This window comes from Hordeum vulgare, chromosome 2H, assembly GCF_904849725.1.
Source record: "Hordeum vulgare subsp. vulgare chromosome 2H, MorexV3_pseudomolecules_assembly, whole genome shotgun sequence".
Lineage (NCBI taxonomy): Eukaryota > Viridiplantae > Streptophyta > Magnoliopsida > Poales > Poaceae > Hordeum > Hordeum vulgare.
Window position 1 is genome coordinate 91,929,533 of NC_058519.1, and position 26,467 is coordinate 91,955,999.

The 26,467-nt window shown below is 43.9% G+C and overlaps 1 protein-coding gene across 1 annotated transcript in view; it reads left to right on the plus strand.

The window, feature by feature from the left end:
• Positions 1–25,414, plus strand: part of LOC123429679 — a 38,684-nt gene extending 13,270 nt beyond the window's left edge. Inside the window, 2 exon segments of the mRNA XM_045113692.1 lie at positions 4,999–5,002; positions 25,256–25,414. Coding sequence (XP_044969627.1) covers positions 4,999–5,002; positions 25,256–25,414 — 163 coding nt within the window.
• Positions 25,415–26,467: the final 1,053 nt, after the last annotated feature.

Consider the following 26,467-nt stretch of genomic DNA (forward strand, 5'->3'; position numbering starts at 1 on the left):
TCTCAATTTTTTTATCATGGCAAGAGGCAAAGCCCTTCAACTAAGACACTCTTTATTATATGGCTCACGAGCTCGAATACATCGGGGGTGAAAGAAAGCAAAACTCAAGACTAAAACACTAAGACCTTTATTCTACTAGAGAAAAGAAAACTAAAAAGGAACAAACTGAAACAAAGGTAAAGGCAAAAGATGTGATGGTGATACGATACCGGGGCAACTCCCCCAAGCTTGGCACAAGCCAAGGGGATTGCCCATACCCCTGCTCAGTTGTCTTCCTTTGGAGGTGATGGTGGTGGAGTTGTTGCAGAGGTCTTGAGATTGTTTAATTTCCACTTGAGCATAAAATTCTGCTCCCTCAAATCATCATTTTCCTCTTCAAGCTTCAACACCCTTTGGCATAATTCCTGTTTAGTCTCCTGCAAGAAACGAGAAGGGATAAACAAAGTCTTAGGCTTCTTCCTTGAGTCAGAAAGGCTCGACTTCTTGAACTCCACATGCGTGTGTCCAGGTTGAGGTAGAGGAGCCTCCTCTTCATCAGAACTTGTTTGTTCCTCCCCCTTGGGATCATAATCTTCTTCCTCATCAGTGGTCCAGCCATAAGGATCCAAGTCCCCATAGACCTTGGGGTCAGCAAGGTAATCTGCCACATAGCTCTCCCCCTCTGAATCTTGGGAAGACATCTTGGCCTAATTCTACGACAAAAAATAGGCTGGAAACGAAAACATAGGAAATCTGCATGATACAAAGGTCAGACCAAACGGGAGAATATATATTGATTTTTTCCAGACCAGAAGGAGTACTCCGCACACAAACGGAGTCCCGGAGGTACACGAGGTGGCCACAAGCCCCCCAGGCGCGGCCAGGGGGTGGGCCCGTGCCTGGCAGGCTTCTCGCCTCCTCGCGCGCTTTTCGGACTACTTCCAATTTTTGTATTTTCTCAAATATTCCAAAACGGAGAAAATTTCCTACTGGAAAAGTTTTGGAGTCTGTTTTCTTACCGAATCACATACCTCTTCGTTTTCGGAGTCTGAAACAGGCTGATAAATATCCCTTAGGTATTCTTCCGGAGTTATGGTATTGATAATATTGCTTTCAACATTTATGGGAGTACCTGAGATATAATGCTTGATTCTCTGCCCATTTACCACTCTCGGACAATTACCTTCCGTGTTGTTGATCTTGATAGCACCGGAACGATATACTTCCTCAACAATATAGGGACCTTCCCTTTTAGAGAGAAGCTTGCCTGCAAAGAATCTTCAACAAGAGTTATATACCAAGACATAATCACCTACATTGAGCTCACGCTTTTGTATCCTCTTATCATGCCACCTCTTAACCTTTTCTTTGAACAACTTGGCCTTCTCATATGCCTGAGTTCTCCATTCATCAAGCGAGCTAATGTCAAATAACCTCTTCTCACCAGCAAGTTTGAAATCAAAGTTGAGCTCTTTGATTGCCCAATAAGCTTTATGCTCTAGCTTAAGAGGTAGATGACATGCTTTACCGTATATCATTTTGTACGGAGACATGCCCATGGGATTCTTATAGGCAGTTCTATAAGCCCACAGTGCATCATCGAGCTTCTTAGACCAATTCTTTCTAGACCTGTTAACAGTCTTTTGCATAATTAGTTTAATCTCTCTATTGCTTAGCTCTACTTGACCACTGGACTGAGGGTGATATGGACACGCAATTCTATGGTTGACATCGTACTTAGCAAGCGTTTTATGAAAAGCACCATGAATGAAATGAGAACCACCGTCGGTCATTAGATATCTAAGGACTCCAAATCTAGGGAAAATAACTTCTTTAAGCATCCTGATAGAGGTGTTGTGATCAGCACTACTAGTGGGGATAGCTTCTACCCACTTAGTGGCGTAATCAACATCAACTAGGATGTGAGTATACCCGTTGGATTTTGGAAAAAGGTCCCATATAATCAAAGCCCGAGACATCAAATGGTTCACTGACAAGTGAATAGTTCATAGGCATTTCCTGACGTTTACTAATATTACCTATTCTTTGACATTCATCACAAGACAAGACAAACTTACGTGCATCCTTGAAGAGAGTGGGCCAATAGAAACCTGATTGCAATACCTTGTGTGCAGTTCTATCTCCCGCATGGTGTCCTCCGTAGGCCTCGGAGTGGCACTTCTGTAGGATCTGTCCCTGTTCATGTTCAGGTACACAACGCCTAATAACACCATCTACTGCTTCCTTATAAAGGTGAGGATCATCCCAAAAGTAATGTCTCAAGTCAAAGAAGAATTTCTTATTTTGCTGGTATGTGAAACTAGGTGGTATATATTTGGCAACGATATAGTTTGCATAACCAGCATACCACGGTGCACTATGTGAAGTATTGACGACATTCAGTTGCTCACCAGGAAAGCTATCATCAATAGGTTGTGGGTCATCAAGAACGTTCTCCAACCTAGACAAGTTATCTGCTACTGGGTTATCAGCACCCTTTTTGTCGACAACGTGCAAATCAAATTCTTGTAGCAAGAGAACCCATCTGATAAGTCTAGGTTTAGCGTCTTTCTTCTCCATGAGGTACTTAATAGCAACATGATCAGTGTGAATAGTGACTTTGGAATCAACTATGTAAGACCTAAACTTTTCACATGCAAACATGAGTGCTAAAAATTCCTTTTCCGTAGTAGCATAGTTTCTTTGGGCACTGTCTAGAGTTTTACTAGCGTAGTGAATAACATTCAACTTCTTATCAACTCTTTGCCCTAGGACAGCACCAACAACATAATCACTAGCATCACACATGATTTCAAAAGGTAAGTTCCAATCAGGTGGTTGAACAATAGGTGCAGTTATCAAGGCCTTCTTAAGTATTTCGAAGGCTTCCTCACAATCATCGTCAAAAACAAAAGGAATATACTTTTGCAAGAGATTGGTAAGAGGCCTAGAAATCTTAGAGAAGTCTTTAATGAACCTTCTATAGAAACCAGCATGACCAAGGAAACTTCTTATACCTTTGATATCTGTGGGGTATGGCATTTTCTCGATTGCATCAACCTTAGCCTTATCGACTTCAATACCTCTTTCAGAAATTTTATGTCCTAAGACGATGCCTTCATTAACCATAAAGTGTCACTTCTCCCAATTCAAGACAAGATTGGTGTCTTTACATCTCTGCAAGACTCGATCACGGTTGCTGAGGCAATCATCAAAAGAAGACCCCTAAACGGAGAAGTCATCCATGAAAACCTCAACAATCTTTTCACAAAAGTCAAAGAATATAGCCATCATACATCTTTGAAAGGTAGCAGGTGCATTGCATAATCCAAAAGGCATACGTCTATAAGCAAAGGTACCGAAAGGGCAGGTGAAAGTGGATTTCCAGTAATAATCCTCTATGGGATCAATTTATCCTTATCATTAGGGACAACGGTGATACCTCCCTTCTTAGGGATGCAATGTACCGGACTCACCCAATCGCTATGAGCAACAGGATAAATAATACCCGCTTCCAGGAGCTTTAGTATTTTTTTTCTTACTACCTCTTTCATCTTAGGATTCAATCTCCTTTGATGATCAGCAACTGGTTTGGAATCAGGATTAGTTTTAATCTTGTGCTGGCATAGAGTGGGACTAATGCCCTTAAGATCATCAAGAGTATATCCAATAGCAACACGGTGCTTCTTCAGAGTTTTTAATAACTTCTTTTCTTCATGCTCTGAGAGGTTAGCACAAATAATAATAGGACATATCTCTTTTTCATCAAGATAAGCATACTTAAGAGTATCTGGCAACTGTTTAAGCTTGAACACGAGATCACCCTTTGGTGGAGGTGGATCCCCAAGCAGTTCAGGAGGCAAATTATTCTTAAGGATAGGATATTGTTCTAAGACAACTCTATCTATCTCATCCCTTTCATCCATATGCATATCATTTTCATGCTCAAGCAAGTATTGCTCTAAGGGATCAGTAGGAGGCACGGCAATAGAAGCTAAGGCAATAGTTTCATCCTTACTAGGCAAGTCTTTTTCATGAGGTTGTCTACCAAACTTGGAGAAATTGAACTCGTGTGACACACCTTCAAAGCCAACAGTGACAATTTGCTTTTCCCAGTCAATATGCGCATTGATGGTATTGAGGAAGGGTCTGCCAAATATGATGGGACAAAAGCTATCTTGTGCGGTAGGAAGAATGAGGAAATCAGCAGGATACTTCATTTTACCACACAAGACTTCAACATCCCTAACAATTCCCACACGTCAGATAGTATCTCTATTGGCAAGCTGAATAGTGACATCAATAGGTTCTATCTCAACAGGTGCAATCTCGTCTTTGATTTCATCATATAAGGATTGAGGTATTGCACTAACACTAGCACCCACGTCACATAAACCATGATAGCAATGATCTCCTATCTTAACAGAAACAACAGGCGTGCCAACAACAGGCCTACGTTTGTCTCTAGCGTGAGTTTAGCAATTCTAGCAGCATCTTCACAAAAGTGAATATTATGTCCCTCAATATCGTCGGACAGAATATCTTTGATAATAACAATGCTAGGTTCAACTCTAATTTTCTCAGGGGGTGTAGGTGTTCTAATGTAGCTTCTACGTATCACGGTTGAAGCTTTAGAATGATCCTTTATCCTAACAGGGAAAGGTGGTTTCTCAATGTAAGCACTGGGAACAACAGGATCATTATAGGCAATGCCTTTCTCTTCAACTGGATTGGGTTTAACTACATTGACTTCTAAAGGAGGAGGATATTTAAACCACTTCTCTTTGGGGATATCAATATGAGTAGCAAATGATTCACACAATGAAGCTACTATCTCAGAGTCAAGTCCATACTTAGCGCTAAAGTCACAAAAAGTATTTGTTTCAACAAAGGATTTAACGCAATCAAACTTGAAATTCATACCGGACTCCTTACCTTCTTCAAGCTCCCAATCTTCAGAGTTGCGTTTAATTCTCTCCAATAAATTCCATTTGAAGTCAATATCTCTCTTCATAAAAGAACGGTACAAGAAGTGTCAAGCATGGTCCGATCATCATGAGAAAGCCGAGCATAGAAGTTCTGAATGATAATTTCTCTCGAGAGCTCATGATTGGGGCATGAATATAACATTGATTTAAGCCTTCCCCAATCTTGAGCGATGCTTTCTCTGCCACGAGGCCAAAAATTATAAATATAATTCCGATCACGATGTACTAAATGCATAGGATAAAACTTTTGATGAAATTCCAATTTCAACCGATTGTAGTCCCATGATCCAGTATCATCACATAACCTATGCCATGTCAACGCCTTATCCTTCAAAGATGAAGGAAAGACCTTCTTCTTGACCTCATCCTCGGGCAAACCTGCAAGCTTAAATAAACCACAAACTTCATCTACATAGATTAGATGCAAGTCTGGATGTGATGTTCCATGTCCTGAAAAAGGATTAGCCAGCAGCTTCTCAAGCATACTCGAAGGAAATTCAAAGAAAATATTTTCAGTAGGTGCAGCAGTTTGAGGAGCAACTCTTTGTGCTTCCGTTCGAGGTGAAGATACCCGGAACAAGCCCCGCAAAGGATTAGTATCCATAGTGACAAGTGACAATAAATTTCAGCACACTATATGAATGTTTCCTTACCAATTTCCACTTACCAAAGGCGCTTCACTCCCCGACAATGGCGCCAGAAAAGAGTCTTGATGACCCACAAGTATAGGGGATCAATCGTAGTCCTTTCGATAAGTAAGAGTGTCGAACCCAACGAGGAGCAGAAGGATCTGACAAGTGGTTTTCAGCAAGGTAAAATCTGCAAGCACTGAAATTATCGGTAACAAGTGATTGTGTGGTGAGGTGATTCGTAGCAAGTAGCAAGTAACAATGTAGAAACGGTGCACCAAAGTGGCCCAATCCCTATTGTAGCAAGGGACAAGCCTGGACAAAGTCTTATAGGAGGAAAAACGCTCCCGAGGATACACGGGAATTTCTGTCATGCTAGTTTTCATCATGTTCATATGATTCACGTTCGGTACTTTGATAGTTTGATATGTGGGTGGACCGGCGCTTGGGTATTGCCCTTACTTGGACAAGAATACCACTTATGATTAACCCCTCTTGCAAGCATCCGCAACTACGAAAGAAGAATAAGACAAAGTCTAACCATAGCATTAAACTAGTGGATCCAAATCAGCCCCTTACGAAGCAACACAAAAACTAGGGTTTAAGCTTCTGTCACTCTAGCAACCATCATCTACTTACTACTCCCTCCGTTACTAGATGTAGGGTTTATAGTTTTTTGCACCAATATTAACGCATGGCCTAGAAAAGGAACTTTCGTTGGTTTTGGACGTAAATGCCCCTACCATAATCGCGTGAGAGTAGGGAAGAAAAAAAGGAATCCTAGATCCTCTCTCTCGGTAGTTGAGTTTGTTTAGCGTAACAAATCCCATAAATACTACGATGGCGCATTCTCCCCCGATCCTCAGGGAAAGACTCCCCCAATCGCAGCCACCCCTTTGCCCCGCGCATTCTCCTCCGATCAACATCGCGCGCCTCCTCCCTACTCTCTCCCGAGCGGCTAGCAGGCAAAAGCCTCAACCAAATTCGAAATCTGACCTAAAAACTTTCAGCGGAGCGGAGCAGCAAAGCTTCAAAATTGGAGGAGATGGGGCTATAAGTTCTCCCCTCCCGACCTCCCCACCTCGCCGTCTCATTCTCTCTCCCGATCGCATCCCTTCCCACAGTCGCCATCTGTTTCTCTTGCTCGCCATCTCCATGTTGGGGAACATCGCATGGGAAACAAAATTTTTCCTACGCGCACGAAGTCCTATCATGGTGATGTTCATCTACGAGAGGGGATTTCCGATCTACGTAGCCTTGCAGATCGCACAGCAGAAGCGTTAAGAAACGCGGTTGATGTAGTGGAACGTCCTCACGTCCCTCGATCCGCCTCGCGAACCGTCCCATGAACCATCCCGCGATCCGTCCCACGATCCGCTCCGATCTAGTGCCGAACGGACGGCACCTCCGCGTTTAGCACACGTACAGCTCGACGATGATCTCAGCCTTCTTGATCCAGCAAGAGAGACGAAGAGGTAGATGAGTTCTCCGGCAGCGTGACGGCGCTCCGGAGGTTGGTGGTGATCTAATCTCAGCAGGGCTCCGCCCGAGCTCCGCAGAAACGCGATCTAGAGGAAAAAGCCGTGGAGGTATGTGGTCGGGCTGCCGTGGCAAAAGTTGTCTTAAATCAGTCCTAATAGCTCCATATATATAGGAGGGGGGGAGGGGAGGCATGCCTTGAGGCTCAAGTATCCCTAAGGGCTGCGCCACCAAGGGGAGGAGGAGTCCTCCTCCAATCCTAGTCCGACTAGGATTGGAAGGTGGAGTCCTTCTCTTCTTTCCCACCTTTCCCTTTTTTTTCTTTCTCTTCTTCTGGTTTTTCTTTCTCTCTTGCGCAAGACAGCCTTGGGCTGACCCCACCTACTTGGTGCGCCACCCCAAGGTCCTTGGGCCCTCCCGGGTGGGTGGCCCCCCCTCTCGGTGAAGATCCGGAACCCATTCGTCATTCCCGGTACATTACCGGTAATGCCCGAAAACCTTCCGGTAACCAAATGAAGTCATCCTATATATCAATCTTCGTTTTCGGACCATTCCGGAAACCCTCGTGACGTCCGTGATCTCATCCGGGACTCCGAACAACATTCGGTAACCAACCATATAACTCAAATACGCATAAAACAACGTCGAACCTTAAGTGTGCACACCCTGCGGGTTCGAGAACTATGTAGACATGACCCGAGTGACTCCTCGGTCAATATCCAATAGCAGGACCTGGATGCCCATATTGGATCCTACATATTCTACGAAGATCTTATGGTTTGAACCTCAGTGCCAAGGATACATATAATCCCGTATGTCATTCCCTTTGTCCTTCGGTATGTTACTTGCCCGAGATTCGATCGTCACTATCCGCATACCTATTTCAATCTCGTTTACCGGCAAGTCTCTTTACTCGTTCCGTAATACAAGATCACGTGGCTTACACTAAGTCACATTGCTTGCAAGGCTTGTGTGTGATGTTGTTGTTAGAGCATATATCTCCATATGTGGTTTTGGTAATTGATGACAATTCCTATGGACTAATGGTTGCCTTAAGTTACATTTATAGGATTTGTCCATAGGCACTTCTTGAAGTCCATCTGTTGGGTTCAAGGAGTTTATATGATGACCAAGATGGTATTCAAGGTATTATCCAAAGAATGGTCATAGAGACACATGGTTGATCAAGATCTCAGACAAAGAGTAAATCAAGATGATCAACACACAAAGCGTACAAGATGTACCGAGAGGGATCAAGTGATCCCATGGTATGGTAAGCATTGTCCATTACGTGTTTGTGTACTAACCCATGGTCTTCGTGAGAGTTCTATGTGGGGGTTAGGTGTGTTTCCATGGGCTTGCGTCATAGGGAAGATCTCATACAACCCATGAAGTATGATGTCAAGTTGTGATCGTCATCAAGATTGCGATGTGCAAGTTCAAGCGGATCAGCACGAAGATATCATGCTTGAAGCTTGCCGTCCGTTGTGGTGGCAATGGACTTGTGAAGATATGCCGAAGAGTGGCTCACCAATAGTGAGTATGGGGGAGCAATCAACTAGTCTTCATCAAGCCAACACAATCAAGAAAGGTGGTCCATCTTGAGGAAGCCAAGATCATCATCATCTAGCTCAAGAGGACGAGGTGCAAGGTATAGGTTTGCCCTTGATAGGTTTTCTGTTTAGGATAGATTGTTGTACTATCAAGGGGGGCTCTCAACTAAGTAGCTTGATCATATCGTTCGTTGAGAGCTCAAACCATTTGCATCCTTGCATCATCCTTCTTGGTTCTTGTTTGGTGTTTCTCTTTGTGAGTTTTAGAGCTTATGGTCATCTTCGTGACAAGCTCGAGTTCATCGAAAACGGAGTCCATATGCATCTACTATGATGTTTTCGATGTTGGAGTTTTTGCCGGTTCTTCATTCATAGAGGACTCACATCTTTATATCATTGGCATTTTCATATCAGCATGGTCGCTGTTTGGATAGCTCTTGTCGTCCTGAATCCAACAAGCTTGGGTTTGCTCGATTCGGAGCTCGTATGCGAAAGTTATGGCTGTTTCAGTGGCGAGCGGTAGTACCGCTGGACCTAGAGGTAGTACCGCTAGAGTTGGCGGTAGTACCGCTGGCCCTAGCGGTAGTACCGCTAGAGGTGGCGGTAGTACCGCTGTCCCAGCGGTAGTACCGCCCGTGGCCAGCGGTAGTACCGCTCCAAGTTTTTAGTACCGTCATCTTTGCGGTTGTACTGCGTCGGACATTTTTGCGAAGACTTTCTTGGCGGTGGTTGGCCCGGTAGTATCTTTGCGCTACCATGGGCTCAGCGGTAGTACCGCTGGAGGGTCAGCGGCAGTACCGCTGCAGCCAGCGGTAGTACCGCTGGGCTCGGGCTGTAAGTGGGGGTAACAGTGTGATTCCTTCCCCCACTATAAAGGGGGTCTTCTTCCCCCTTGGACGTACCTATCCATTGAGCTCTTGTTCTACCTCCATTGTTGACATTCTTAGAGCTTGCTAACTCTCAATCCCTCCAATGATTCTTGCTTGTTCTTGAGGGAAAAGAGAGAGGAGATCTAGATCCACATCTCCACCAATCACTTTCTCCTCTATGTGAGGGGAACCCCTTGGATCTAGATCTTGGAGTTCTTTGTGAGCTCCTTGTTCTTCCTCTCATATTTCTCCATAGCTTTTGTTGTTGTGGAGGGATTTGAGTGTGAGGGACTTGACCACTTCGTGTGTTCTTGCCATTGCATTAGTTGCATCGGTTTGAGTTCTCCACGGTGATACGTGGAAGTGAGAAGTTGAGAAGCTTACTAACTTTGGTACTTAGTACCCTAGATATTGTTCTTCATGGATGCTTTGGCATCCTAGAAGCTTGGTGGTGTCTCAGAGCCAAATCATTGTGGTGTGAAGCTCCGGGCAAGCGTCGGGGTCTCCAATTAGGTTGTGGAGATAGCCCCGAGCAATTTGTACGGGTACCGGTAACCGCCCCCAAGGGTTGCCACATGTACGGGTTCGGTGACCGCCCCCAAGGTTTGCCATTTGTACGGGTTCGGTGACCGCCCTCAAGGGCCCCTTGGTGGAATCACGGCATCTTGCATTGTGCGAGGGCGTGAGGAGATTACGGTGGCCTTAGTGGCATCTTGGGGAGCATTGTGCCTCCACACCGCTCCAACGGAGACTAGCATCCGCAAGGGTGTGAACTTCGGGATACATCATCGTCTCCACGTACCTCGGTTATCTCTTACCCGAACCCTTTACTTATGCACTTTACTTTGTGATAGCCATATTGTCTCTTGTCATATATCTTGCTATCACTTAGTTGTTTATCTTCCTTAGCATAAGTTGTTGGTGCACATAGGTGAGCCTAGTTGTTTGTAGGTTTTGTGCTTGACATATTAAACGTTAGTTTTATTGTGCATTTGTTCAAGCCTAAACCTTAATTATTTTAAAGCGCCTATTCACCCCCCCTCTAGGCGACATCCACGTCCTTTCAGTTGTATTACCGAGTGGGCCCCGAGATACCTCTCCGTCACACGGAGTGACAAATCCCAGTCTTGATCCATACTAACTCAACGGACACCTTCGGAGATACCTGTAGAGCATCTTTATAGTCACTCAGTTACGTTGCGACGTTTGATACACAAAGCATTCCTCCTGTGTCAGTGATTTATATGATCTCATGGTCATAGGAACAAATACTTGACACGCAGAAAACAGTAGCAACAAAATGACACGATCAACATGCTACGTCTATTAGTTTGGGTCTAGTCCATCACATGATTCTCCTAATGATGTGATCCCGTTATCAAGTGACAACACTTGCCTATGGTCAGGAAACCTTGACCATCTTTGATCAACGAGCTAGTCAACTAGAGGCTTACTAGGGACAGTGTTTTGTCTATGTATCCACACATGCACTGTGTTTCCAATCAATACAATTAAACGATTATCATGAACAAAGAAATATAATAATAACTAATTTATTATTGCCTCTAGGGCATATTTCCAACAGTCTCCCACTTGCACTAGAGTCAATAATCTAGTTCACATCACCATGTGATTCCAACGAATCCAACACCCATATAGTTAAGGGGTCTGATCACGTCTTGCTCGTGAGAGAGGTTTTAGTCAACGGTTCTGAAACTTTCAGATCCGTGTGTTCTTTACAAATCTTTATGTCATCTTATAGATGTTGCTACTATGTGCTATCCGAAAATACTCCAAATATCTACTCTACTATACGAATCCGTTTCACTACTCATAGTTATTCGGATTAGTGTCAAAGCTTGCATCGACGTAACCCTTTACGACGAACTCTTTAACCACCTCCATAATCGAGAAAAATTCCTTAGTTCATCAGTTACTAAGGATAAATTTTGACCGCTGCTAGTGATTCAATCATGGATCACTCTTTGTACCTCTCAACAGACTTTGAGTCAAGGCACACATCAAGTGCGGTACCCAGCATGGCATACTTCAGATTCTACGGCCAAGGCATAGAAGACGACCTTCGTCTATTCTCTTTATTCTGCCGGGGTCGGGTTTTGAGTCTTACTCAAATTCACACCTTACAACGCAACCAAGAACTCCTTCTTTGTTGATCTATTTTGAACTCCTTCAAAAACTTGTCAAGGCATGCATCTTGTTGAAACTTCTATTAGGCGCTTTCGATCTATCTCCATAGATCTTTGATGCTCAACGTTCAAGTAGTGCAATCCAGGTATTCCTTTGAAAAACTCCTTTCAAACAACCTTTTATGCTTTACAAAAATTCTACATTACTTCTGATCCACAATACGTCAACCACATATACTTATCAGAAATTCTATAGTGCTCCCACTCACTTCTTTGGAAATACAAGTTTCTCATAAACCTTGTACAAACCCAAAATCTTTGATCATCTCATCAAAGTGTATATTCCAACTCCGAGATGCTTGCACCAGTCCATTGAAGGATCGCTGGAGCTTGCATACTTGTTAGTATCCTTAGGATCGACAAAACATTCTGATTGTATCACATACAATCTTTCCTCAAGGAAACCGTCGAGGAAACAATGTTTTCACTTCCTATGTGCAATATCTCACAAATAATGCAGCAACTACTAACACAATTCCAACAGACTTTTAGCATCGCTACGAGTGAGAAAGTCACATCATAGTCAACTCTTTGATCTTGTCGAAAACATCTTTGCGACAAGTCGAGCATTTCTTAATGGTGACTTATCACCATCATTGTCTGTCTTCCTTTTAAAGATCCATCTTTACTTAATAGTCTTACTACCATCAAGCAGTTCTTCCAAAGTCTGCACTTTGTTTTAGACATGGATTCTCTGTCGGATTTCATGGCCTCCAGCCATTTGTCGGAATCCGGGCCCACCATTGCTTCTCCATAACTCGTAGGTTCATTGTTGTTCAACAACATGACCTGCAACACAGGGTTACCATACCACTCTGTAGTAGTACGCGACCTTGTCGACCTACGAGTTCTGTAGTAACTTGATCTGATGCTCAATGATCACTATCATCAGCTTCCACTTCTATTGGTGTGGGCGCCACAGGAACAACTTCCTGCGCCCTGCTACACACTAGTTGAAGTGATGGTTCAATAACCTCATCAAGTTCTATCACCCTCCCACTCAATTCTTTCGAGAGAAACCTTTCCTCGAGAAAGGACCCATTTCTAGAAACAAACACTTTGCTTCCGGATCTGAGATAGGAGATGTACCCAACTGTTTTGGATATCCTATGAAGATGCATTTATCCGCTTTGGGTTCGAGCTTATCAGACTGAAACTTTTTCACATAAGTGTCGCAGCCCCAAACTTTCAAGAAACGACATCTTAGATTTCTCTAAACCTCAATCTATAGTGTGTCATCTCAACAGAATTAGGCGGTGCCCTATTTAAAGTGAATGCGGTTGTCTCTAATGCATAACCCATAAACGATAGTGGTAATTCGATAAGAGACATCATAGCATGCACCAGACCAAATAGTGCGTGGCTATGACGTTCAGACATATCATCACACCACGATGTTCCAGGTGGCATGAACTGTGAAACAATTTCCACATTGTCTTAACTGCGTACCAAAAATCGTAACTCAGATATTCATTTCTATGATCATATCGTAGACAGTTTATCCTCTTGTTACGACGAACTTTGATCCAAAACAGAATTGAACTTTTCAATATTTCAGACTTGTGATTCATTAAGTAAATACTCTTGTATCTACTCAAATCATCATTGAAGTAAGAACATAATGATATCCATTGCGTGCCTCAACACCCATTGGACTGCATACATCAAAATGTATCACTTCCAACAAGTTACTATCTTATTTCATCTCAATGAAAACAAGGCCTTGCTCATGTGGTATGATTTGCATGTCACTAGTGATTCAAATTCAAGTGAGTACAAAGATCCATCAGCCTGGAGCCTCTTCATGCAATTTATACCAACATGACTCAAGCGGCAGTGCCACAAGTAAGTGGTACTATCATCATTACCTCGTATCTTTTGGCACCAATATCATGAACATGTGTAACACTACGATCGAGATTCAATAAACCATTGAAGGTGATTATTCAAGCAAATAGAGTAACCATTATTCTCTTTAAATGAATAATCGTATTGCAATAAACACGATCCAATCATGTTCATGCTTAACGCAAGCACCAAATAACAATTATTTAGGTTTAACACCAATCCCGATGGTAGAGGGAGTGTGCGACGTTTGATCATATCAACCTTGGAAACACTTCCAACACGTATCGTCACCTCGCCTTTAGCTAGTCTCCGTTTATGCCGTAGCTTTCATTTCATGTTACTAATCACTTAGCAACCGAACCGGTATCCAATACCCTCGTGCTACTAGGAGTACTAGTAAAGTACACATCAACATCATGGATATCAAATATACTTCTTTCAACTTTTGCCAGCCTTCTTATCTACCAAGTATCTAGAGTTGCTCTGCCTCAGTGACCGTTCCCCTCATAACAGAAGCACTTAGTCCCGGGCTTGGGTTTAATCTGGGGTCTCTTCATTAGTGCAGCAACTGCTTTGCCGTTTCATGAAGTATCCCTTCTAGCCCTTGCCTTTCTCGAAACTTAGTGGTTTTACTAACCATCAACTATTGATGCTCCTTCTTGATTTCTACTCTCGCGGTGTCAAACATCGCGAATCGCTCAAGGATCATTGTATCTATCCTTGATATGTTATAGTTCATCACAAAGCTCTCACAGCTTGGTGACAGTGACTTTGGAGAACCATCACTATCTTATCTGGAAGATCAACTCCCACTTGATTCAAGCGATTGTCGTACTCAGATAATCTGAGCACACGCTCAACGATTGAGATTTTCTCCTTTACTTCATGGACAGAGAATCTTGTCGGAGGTCTCATACCTCTTAACAAGGGCACAAGCATGAAATCGCAATTTCATCTCTTTAGAACATCTCTTATGTTCCGTGACGTTTCAAAACGTCTTCGGCGCCTTGCTTCTAAGCCATTAAGTATTTTGTACTGAACTATCGTGTAGTCATCAGAAACGTGTATGTCGAATGTTCACAACATCTACAGACGACGCTCGAGGTGCAGCACACGAGTGGTGCATTAAGGACATAAGCCTTCTGCGCAGCAACGAGGACAATCCTCGGTTTTCCAGACTCAGTCTGCAAAGTTTGCTACTATCAACTTTCAACTAAATTTTCTCTAAGAACATATAAAAATAGTAGAGCTATAGCGCAAGCTACATCATAATTCGCAAAGACCATTAGACTATGTTCATGACAATTAGTTCAATTAATCATATTACTTAAGAACTCCCACTCAAAAAGTACATCTCTCTAGTCATTTGAGTGGTACATGATCCAAATCCACTATCTCAAGTCCGATCATCACGTGAGTCGAGAATAGTTTTAGTGGTAAGCATCTCTATGCTAATCATATCAACTATACGATTCATGCTCGACCTTTCGGTCTCATGTGTTCCGGGCCATGTTTGCACATGCTAGGCTCGTCAAGCTTAACCCGAGTGTTCCGCGTGTGCAACTGTTTTGCACCCGTTGTATGTGAACGTTGAGTCTATCACACCTGATCATCACGTGGTGTCTCGAAATGAAGAACTGTCGCAACGGTGCACAGTCAGGGCGAACACAATTTCATCTTGAAATTTTAGTGAGAGATCACCTCATAATGCTACCGTCGTTCTAAGCAAGATAAGGTGCATAAAGGATTAACATCACATGCAATTCATAAGTGACATGATATGGCCATCATCAGGTGCTTCTTGATCTCCATCACCAAAGCACCGGCACGATCTTCTTGTCACCGGTGTTACACCATGATCTCCATCATCATGATCTCCATCAACGTCTCGCCATCGGGGTTGTCGTGCTACTCATGCTATTACTACTAAAGCTACATCCTAGCAATATAGTAAACGCATCTGCAAGCACAAACGTTAGTTTAAAGACAACCCTATGGCTCCTGCCGGTTGCCGTACCATCGACGTGCAAGTCGATATTAACTATTACAACATGATCATCTCATACATCCAATATATCACATCACATCGTTGGCCATATCACATCACAAGCATACCCTGCAAAAACAATTAGACGTCCTCTAATTGTTGTTGCATGTTTTACGTGGTGACCATGGGTATCTAGTAGGATCGCATTTTACTTACGCAAACACCACAATGGAGATATATGAATTGCTATTTAACCTCATACAAGGATCTCCTCGGTCAAATCCGATTCAACTAAAGTTGGAGAAACCGACACTCGCCGGTCATCTTTGAGCAACGGAGCTACTCGTAGCGATGAAACCAGTCTCTTGTAAGCATACGTGTAATGTCGGTCCGAGCCGCTTCGATCCAACAATACCGCGGAATCAAGAAAAGACTAAGGAGGGCAGCAAAATGCACATCACCGCCCACAAACATTTTTGTGTTCTACTCAAGAAGACATCTACGCATGAACCTAGCTCATGATGCCACTGTTGGGGAACGTCGCATGGGAAACAAAAAATTTCCTACGCGCACGAAGTCCTATCATGGTGATGTCCATCTACGAGAGGGGATTTCCGATCTACGTACCCTTGTAGATCGCACAGCAGAAGCGTTAAGAAACGCGATTGATGTAGTGGAACGTCCTCACGTCCCTCGATCCGCCCCGCGAACCGTCCCACGAACCGTCCCGCGATCCGTCCCACGATCCGCTCCGATCTAGTGCCGAACTGACGGCACCTCCGCGTTCAGCACACGTACAGCTCGACGATGATCTCGGCCTTCTTGATCCAGCAAGAGAGACGGAGAGGTAGATGAGTTCTCCAGCAGCGTGACGGCGCTCCAGAGGTTGGTGGTGATCTAATCTCAGCAGGGCTCCGCCCGAGCTCCGCAGAAACGCGATCTAGAGGAAAAACTGTGGAGGTATGTAGTCGGGCTGCCGTGGCAAAACTTGTCTCAAATCAGCCCTAATAGCTCCATATATATAGGAGGAGGGGAGGGGAGGCTTGCCTTGAGGCTCAAGGAGCCCCAAGGGCTGCGCCACCAAGGGGAGGAGGAGTCCTCCTCCAATCCTAGTCCAGCTAGGATTGGAAGGTGGAGTCCTTCTCTTCTTTCCCACCTTTCCCTTTTTTTCTCTTCTTTTGGTTTTTCTTTCTCTCTTACGCAAGACAGCCTTGGGCTGACGCCACCTACTTGGTGTGCCACCCCAAGGTCCTTGGGCCCTCCCGGGTGGGTGGTCCCCCCTCCCAGTGAAGATCCGGAACCCATTCGTCATTCCCGGTACATTACCGGTAATGCCCGAAAACCTTCCGGTAACCAAATGAAGTCATCCTATATATCAATCTTCGTTTCCGGACCATTCCGGAAACCCTCGTGATGTCCGTGATCTCATCCGAGACTCCGAACAACATTCGGTAACCAACCATATAACTCAAATACGCATAAAACAACGTCGAACCTTAAGTGTGCAAACCCTGCGGGTTCGAGAACTATGTAGACATGACCCGAGTGACTCCTCGGTCAATATCCAATAGCGGGACCTGGATGCCCATATTGGATCCTACATATTCTACGAAGATCTTATCGTTTGAACCTCAGTGCCAAGGATTCATATAATCCCGTATGTCATTCCCTTTGTCCTTCGGTATGTTACTTGCCCGAGATTCGATCGTCAGTATCCGCATACCTATTTCAATCTCGTTTACCGGCAAGTCTCTTTACTCGTTCCGTAATACAAGATCCTGTGGCTTACACTAAGTCACATTGCTTGCAAGGCTTGTGTGTGATGTTGTATTACCGAGTGGGCCCCTAGATACCTCTCCGTCACACGGAGTGATAAATCCCAGTCTTGATCCATACTAACTCAACGGACACCTTCGGAGATACCTGTAGAGCATCTTTATAGTCACCCAGTTACGTTGCGACGTTTGATACACACAAAGCATTCCTCCGGTGTCAGTGAGTTATATGATCTCATGGTCATAGGAACAAATACTTGACACGCAGAAAACAGTAGCAACAAAATGACACGATCAACATGCTACGTCTATTAGTTTGGGTCTAGTCCATCACATGATTCTCCTAATGATGTGATCCCGTTATCAAGTGACAACACTTGCCTATGGTCATGAAACCTTGACCATCTTTGATCAACGAGCTAGTCAACTAGAAGCTTACTAGGGACAGTGTTTTGTCTATGTATCCACACATGCACTGTGTTTCCAATCAATACAATTATAGCATGGATAATAAACAATTATCATAAACAAATAAATATAATAATAATTAATTTATTATTGCCTCTAGGGCATATTTCCAACACTCCAATGGCTGGTCGCCGCTCCGAGAGGATCAACTGGGACGACCTTGGGAACGAGGCGGATGAGGATGCGTGTGAGATGAACTACGAGTACGAATGGGTCGTCCCCGACCACGGTATGTCTAACTAGATTAATTCATTCTCTCGCATCCGTTCTGTGACTCCAAAGTTGATTGTTTTGTGCTGTCATCATAGATGAAGACATGGAACAGAGTCCTCGCCACCGCCGCGGAGGAAGGCTTGGCCTTGCAGGAAGAGGAAGGGATGTGGGCGTGGGACGTGGACGAGGAAGCGCTGGCCATACATGACATGGAGGAGGCATGGCTCGAAGATCACAACTTGCTCAGCGTGTACGTTCAGCTGTCAACCGGGCAATGACAGATGGTGACGACGAGGGAGGAGGCAGCGAGGACGACGTGCATGCACACGGTCGACGATGCCTTGGACTTGCCGGGTCAAGGCGCGGCCCCCATCCAGTGACCAGGTGGCCTGTGGTAGGTGTAAATCAAGGTATGTACTCCTGAGTATACTGCACAATCTGAAACTTTGATGCGTCAAAGTGCTCATGTTTAAATTCATGGTTAGGTGCAGTAGTTCATGTGTACGTAGATCATGTGTAGTTCATGTGTACGTGTCTATGTAGATCATGTGTACGTACATCATGATCAGTACTACTAGGAGATTAGCAATTCGCCTATAGACGTAGACCACCTGTACTGTTATAATCTAAAAACTGCAGTAGATTAGAATGTGTAGGCCAAAAAGAGCAATAAACTGAATGTGTTGTTTGTCATAAATTAATTCTGTTATGAGTAATTTGTAAGCACATGTCTGATTGCAGACGCAAACGAGGATGGAGGAGTCGGTGATTCCGTGGAGCACGTAGAAGAACAACATGCAGATAACAATGTGCAAGGAGATGGGAATGGAGGAGCCTTAGGTAAACTAATTTTTTCAAACCATCCAATTAGGACAACCTTGATGCAGAATCCGCATTGTGTAATCTTCGATTATTCTGTAGGTGCCAATGGTACATTGATTAGGAAGAGAAGGTGGTACCAACTCCATGAGAAGCATGTTGTGTACGCTATGGTACTTGAGAGGACTGAAGCTGGGGTATTGAGTCGTGGAGTGTCCAAAGAAGTTTCTGAACTTACGGGCATACCTCAGCGGACAGTGCAAAATTAGTGGAAGCAATGCAAGGAAGCTGGTGGAATACACGCACTGGAAAACAAAAGGGCAAAAACTGTGGCCGCAAGAGGATATAATTTGATCCGGAGGATGTGAAACAAGTGGATTTGAGAAAAAGAACAACTCTTAAAGATTTAGCAAATGAGTTGCACATGGCAAAGACGACGCTATGGCGTCGTTTGAAGGAGGGCTTGTTGAGGCGTCACACAAATGCCATCAAATCCACATTGACAGATGAAAACATGGTTGGACGGGTTAGGTTTTGCTTGTCTATGTTTGACGAGCATACTATTTCAGAAGTTGACACCAGGTATTTGTAGCACTTGCAGAATTTCAATACATGTAAATTTGAGTTGTGATGAATTTATGAATTCGGGCAGGTTCTATTGAAGACATTGTGATCAAGGTGGAGCAGGCATTTGAGGAGTATCCAGCTGAGAGAAGCAACATGATTTTCCTCACTCTGCAATCATGCATGGTAGAAGTGTTGAAGCAACTCGAAGGAAACCGTTACAAAGTTCCGCACATGAGGAAGGCTGTCAAAGAGAGACTCGGCAACCTCCCCATTACATTACAATGCGCTGCAAGCATTGTAAAGGATGCAATTGAATCTTTACCAGATGTTTAGAGTTTGTCATTCAAAGGTCATAGTAATAGTCGATGCCAATGTTTAGAGTGTACGTCAATGTCGTCAATTTTAGTTGATGGGTTTGTTCAGTTTGCTGGAATAATGTAATAGATTAATAGAGTAATACAGTCGATGCCAATGTTTCAGTAATGGTCATTTCATCTGTTTTTAAGATTCAGTTGCAAGAATAAGCCAACAATATAAATACTCCTAAATCAAGTAGCACAATAAATTTACTTATGCTTTCGATCAAGTACATAAGGATATCACGATTAACAATATGAGTACCACAATAAATTTATTTATGCTTTCGATCAAGTACATAAGGATATCACGATCAACTAGCATATGTCTGCGGTGTCGTTTTTTATTTTCGCAAACTCTCTAACTTTTAATTCCGAATCGGAGTCGCTCCCATGGTCTTCATCGTCGCTGCATTTGTAGTCCGAGCTTCTTGGTGTAGATTCTTTGACGATGACTCAAACAAAATTCGAGTCTCGCCGTAGCCGGAACATACGTATGAAGCCATGTCCGTGAGCCAGTTAATTACCGGCATGTTCATTGTTGCTTTCACTTCATGACACTTGATACAAGGCATGGCGGATAGCTGCATCTCATCTTTTTTTGATGAAACGGAACTGGTAGGCTTTACCTTCTCGACGCAGTCCGCCGTCTTGCTCTCCTCCTCATTACAAAGGGAAAACGCTGGCTTTGTCGAAAGCAAGGTGGCCGGCTCCGTCTGTGGCTCCATCGGAATCGCCGACTGCATGGGATAGGAGGTTGCGCCGTGCTGATCGTCCATGTGAAAGACCGAATATATATGACAGATCGATCTGTTCAAGAGTGCAAGTACAAGCGAGTAGTATAAGAGGAGCAAACCAGTTTTTTATTGCTAAAATCAAGGACCGACGGGATTTGGGCTAATCTCTTTCTTAACTAACCACAAATCTTACCTAACCAGAACATGCACAACGTCACATGTAATCTCCTTTTTTCTAGGAAGGCCAGGCGTGGGACTAGCTATTGCAGGGGCAAAAGTGTCAATCAAATGAATACACCTTATAATCTGAATTTTTTCATAAAAAACTATACACCCTACATCTAGGAACGGAGGGAGTACTTCCCAATGCCTTCCTCTAGGCCCAAATAATGGTGAAGTGTTATGTAGTCGATGTTCACATAACACCAATAGAGGAAAAACAACATACAACACATAAAAATACCGAACGAATACCAAATTCACATGACTACTATTAGCATGACTTATCCCATGTCCTCAGGAACAAAAGTAACTACTCACAAAGCATAATCATATTCATGACCAGAGAGGTAATGAGTAGCATCAAGGATCTGAACATAAACTCTTCCACCAAGTAATCCAAATAGCATCAACTACAAAGAGTAATCAACACTACTAGCAACCTTACAAGTACCAATCAGAGTCGTGAGATGGAGATTGGTTACAAGTGATGAACTAGGGTTTGGAGATGAGATGGTGCTGATGAAGATGTTGATGGTGATGAGTCCCCTCCGATGAGAGGAGTGTTGGTGATGACGATGGCGACGATTTCCCCCTCTGCAAGGGAAGTTTCCCCGGCAGGATCGTCCCGCCGGAGCTCTAGATTGGTTCTGCTCAAGTTCCGCCTCGTGGCGGCGGCGAATCAACGAAAAAGCCTCGTCTTGATTTTTTCCGGATGAAACCCTTCATATAGCAGAAGAGGGGGGCCAGAGGGCCAGCTGGGTGCCCACAAGCCCCCTAGGCGCGGCCAGGGGGTGGCCGCGCCTAGCAGGCTTGTGGCCACCTGCTGGTGCCCCTCTGGCACTTCTTCGGGCCAGTATTTTTTATAAATCCAGAGAAAATCATCGTTGATTTTTACGACGTTTGGAGTTGCGCAGAATAGGTATCTCAAACTTGCTCCACTTTCAGGCCAGAATTCCAGTTGCCGGCATTCTCCCTCTTCATGTAAACCTTGCAAAATAAGAGAGAAAAGACATAAGTATTGTACCGTGAAGTGAAATAACAGCCCAGAAAGCGATCAATAACAACATGAAAACATGATGCAAAATGGACGTATCAACTGCCGCCTTGGTCATATCCGCGTAAAGCGCATGAAGAAACTCCATACAGATGGACTTTTGGAGTCACTTGATTTTGAATCATTTGACACATGCAAACCGTGCCTCATGGGCAAGATGACCAAGACTCCGTTCTGTGGAAAAATAGAGCGAGCAACTAACTTGTTGGAAATAATACATACCGATGTATGCGGTCCAATGAGCGTTGAAGCTCGTGATGGCTATCGTTATGTTCTCACCCTCACTGATCATTTAAGTCGATATGGGTATGTCTACTTAATGAAGCACAAGTCTGGAACCTTTGAAAATTTCAAGGAATTTCATAGTGAGGTGGAGAATCAACGTGACAAGAAAACAAAGTTTCTACGATCTGATCATGGAGGAGAATATTTGAGTCATGAGTTTGGCACACCCCTACGGAAATGTGGAAATGTTTCACAACTCACGCCGCCTGACACACCACAGCGTAACGGTGTGTCTGAACGTTGTAATCACACTTTATTGGATATGGTGCGATCTATGATGTCTCTTACCGATTTACTGCTATCATTTTGGGGATATGCATTGGAAACTGCCGCATTCACTTTAAATAGGGCACCGTCTAAAACCATTGAGACGACACCGTATGAATTATGGTTTGGCAAGAAACCTAAGTTGTCGTTTCTTAAAGTTTGGGGCTGTGATGCTTACGTGAAGAAACTTCAACTAGAGAAGCTGGAACCCAAAGCGGAAAAATGCGTCTTCATAGGATACACTAAGGAAACTATTGGGTACAGCTTCTATATTAGATCCGAAGGCAAGATCTTTGTTCCTAAGAACAGATCCTTTCTAGAGAAAGAGTTTCTCTCGAAAGAAGTAAGTGGGAGGAAAATAGAACTTGATGAGGTAATTGTACCTCCTCTCAAACCGGAGAGTACCGCAGCACAAGAAAATGTTTCTGAGGCGCGTGCACCAGCTAGAGATGAAGTTAATGATAATGATCATGACACTTAGGATCAAGTTGCTATTGAACCTCGAAGGTCGACAAGGGTACGTTTCGCACTAGAGTGGTACGGCAACCCTGTCATGGAAATCATGTTGTTAGACAACAGTGAACCTTCGAACTATGAAGAAGCGATGGCGGGCCCGGATTCCAACAAATGGCTTGAGGCCATGAAATCCGAGATAGGATCCATGTCTGAGAACAAAGTATGGGCTTTGGTGGACTTGCCCGATGATCGGCGAGCCATAGAAAATAAATGGATCTTCAAGAAGAAGACTGATGCGGATGGTAATGTGACCATCTATAAGGCTCGACTTGTCGCTAAGGGTTATCGACAAGTTCAAGGGATTGACTACAATGAGACCTTCTCACCCGTAGCGATGCTGAAGTCGGTCCGAATCATGTTAGCAATTGTTGCATTTTATGATTATGAAATCTGGCAAATGGATGTCAAAATAGCATTCCTGAACGGCTTTCTTAAAGAAGAATTGTATATGATAGAGCCAAAAGGTTTTGTCGATCCTAGCAATGCTAACAAAGTATGCAAGCTCCAGGGCTCCATCTATGGGCTGGTGCAAGCATCTCGGAGTTGGAACATTCGCTTTGATGAGGTGATCAAAGCATTTGGGTTTATACAGACTTATGGAGAAGCCTGCATTTACAAGAAAGTGAGTGGGAGCTCTGTAGCATTTCTCGTATTATATGTGGTTGACATATTGTTGATGGGAAATGATATAGAACTATTGGCAAGCATCAAGGCCTATTTGAATAAGAGTTTTTCAATGAAGGACCTTGGAGAAGCTGCTTACATATTAGGCATCAAGATCTATAGAGATAGATCGAGACACCTCATAGGTCTTTCAAAAAGCACATACCTTGACAAGCTATTGAAGAAGTTCAATATGGAGAAGGCTAACAAGGGGTTCTTGCCTGTATTCCAAGGTGTGAGGTTGAGTGCGACTCAACGACCGACCACGACGGGAGATAGAGAAAAGATGAGTACCGTCCCCTATGCTTCAGCCATAGGCTCTATCATGTATGCCATGCTGTGTACCAGACCTGATGTGAACCTTGCCATAAGTTTGGTAGGGAGGTACCATAGTGATCCAGGAGTGGATCACTGGACAACGGTCAAGAATATCCTAACGTACCTGAAAAGGACTAAAGATATGTTTCTCCTTTATGGAGGTGCCGAAGAGCTCGTCGTAAAGGGTTACGTCGATGCTAGCTTCGACACAGATCCGGATGACTCCAATCCACAAACCAGATACGTGTACATTTTGAATAATGGGACAGTTAGTGGTGCAGTTGCAAGCAAATCGTCGTGGCGGCATCTACATGTGAAGCGGAGTACATAGCTGCTTCGGAAGCAGCATAGGAAGGAGTCTGGATGAAGGAGTTCATTACCGACCTAGGAGTGTTTCCAAGTGCGTCGGGCCCAATGAATCTGTTCTGTGACAACACTGGAGCTATTGCTATTGCAAAGGAGCCCAGGTTTCACAAGAAGACCAAGCACATCGAGCGTCACTTCAACTCCATTCATGGATACATCAAGGATGGAGAAATAGATATTTGTAAAGTACATACAGATCTAAATGCCGCAGACCCGTTGACTAAACCTCTTCCACGGGCAAAGCAAGATCAGCACCAGAACTCTATGGGTGTTCGATTCATCACAATGTAACTAGATTATTGACTCTAGTGCAAGTGGGAGACTGTTGGAAATATGCCCTAAAGGCAATAATAATGTTGTTATTATTATATTTCCAGTTCATGATAATTGTCTATTATTCATGCTATAATTGTATTAACCAGAAACCGTAATACATGTGTGAATATATAGATCACAATGTGTCCCTAGAGAGAGAGGTGGAGGGGGCAAACCCAAGGCGCAGGAGGGGCCCAAGGCCTACATAGGGCGCAGCCCTCCTCTCCACCCTGGTCGCATCCATCCCTGTCCATCTAGGGCTGCTGCTACCCTTAGGTAGGGAACCCTAGGGTGCGCATCCTCCCTCCCTCCCTCCTATAAATACCCAAGGTGTTGGGGCTGATTTGAGACACAAAAACTCTCTCTCTCTCTCGGCACAGCCCTACCCCTCTCTCTCCTCGTCCTCCGCATAGCTTAGCGAAGCTCTGCCGGAGAACCACTTAGCTCCATCGCCACCATGGCGTCGTGCTGCTGGAACTCTCTCCCTCAATCTCTCCTTCCTGCTTGCTGGTTCAAGGTGTTGGAGACAACACCGGGCTGCACGTGTGTTGAACGCGGAGGTGCCGTAGTTTGGCACATAGATCGGAATCCACCGCCATCTGAATCGCTGCGAGTATGACTCCATCAACCGCGTTCATAGTAACACTTCCGCTTAGCGATCTTCAAAGGTATGAAGATGTTGTACAACCTCTCTCGTTGCTGGTTTCTCTACAGATAGATCCTTGTATGACGTAGGATTTTTTTTTCAAATTACTACGATTCACAACATGGCAAGCACGGCATGGGCGGTGGCACCGATGGGATCTTGCACTGCTGCCTGTGCAACGCGGCCGGCGAGCGGCAACACGAGAAGCGTGAGAGGTCAATTCCACATCTGGCTTCCCTGGAGCGCGGCCACGCGGGCAAGATCTCAAGAACCACTCCTCCTCCGTAGGAACGAGCGATCCAAGATCTCGAAGACAAAAGGTACTAACTGCTCGTTGCAATTGTTAAATTGGAAAATAAACACCTTGTTCTCGTAGCAGTTTAGAATCAGGACTTTGGTCTTTGCATGATTTTGATGTTGTAGACGGGCGCTCTCGCTGAGGACGGCTCCAACGTGACACCCGACCACCGATGCAGAACTGCCGCTCGCTGGGTACCACAGACGCGAGACCCGCTTGTGGGAGCGGCCTTACCGTGGCTAGCGATGGGGCAGACGACATCGCTGCAAAGGGCTGGCCAGGGGCGTGGCCTCGAGCGCCGCTGGTCTATGCAGATGCAAGACAAAGGCCACGACTTTTCTTCAGGACATCGTCGCTTTGGTCTCTCCGCGTCTTGTTGTGAGGCCGATGGGATCGCTCATCCGGGAGCATGCTGATAACGTATTAGTAACAAAAGGAAATGATGTAACTAAGAGATAGCACATTATTTCTTTTTGTTACTAACAAATAGCACATGTGCTTCGTCTTTGTTACATATTTTCTCATGGAGACTCACTACTATAATGTTCAACTACTCGTTTTCAAGAAAAATCTGACACTCCAACTTTCGTTATTTTTTGGCAAATTCAAAAAAATGTTCGTAGGTTTAACCAGAGTTCACAAATTTCAATTTATATTTAACAAAAAAACCATGATATAACCTTGAATTTGAGAAATGTCCATGAATTTTAAAAATGTGCACAGATTTGATAAGGGCCATGAATCCGAAAACGTTGATCAATTAAAAAGCATCTACATTTTTTATGAATTGGAAACAATCATGAATTTTAACAATTTTGTGAAAAATCATGTTTCGCAATTTTGAGGAAGTTTACAACGTGGAATTGTTTTTGCAAAGAAGAAAAAGTTTGTAGATTTGGAAAATGTACAGCATTTTTCAAATTTTTTTTGCAGATTTGAAAATGTTAATGATTTTGTTTTAAAAATTATGAATATTAAAATTATTTACAAATTTTAAAAAGCTTGAAAAGACTGATAAAATGGTTATAAATTTTAAAATTAAG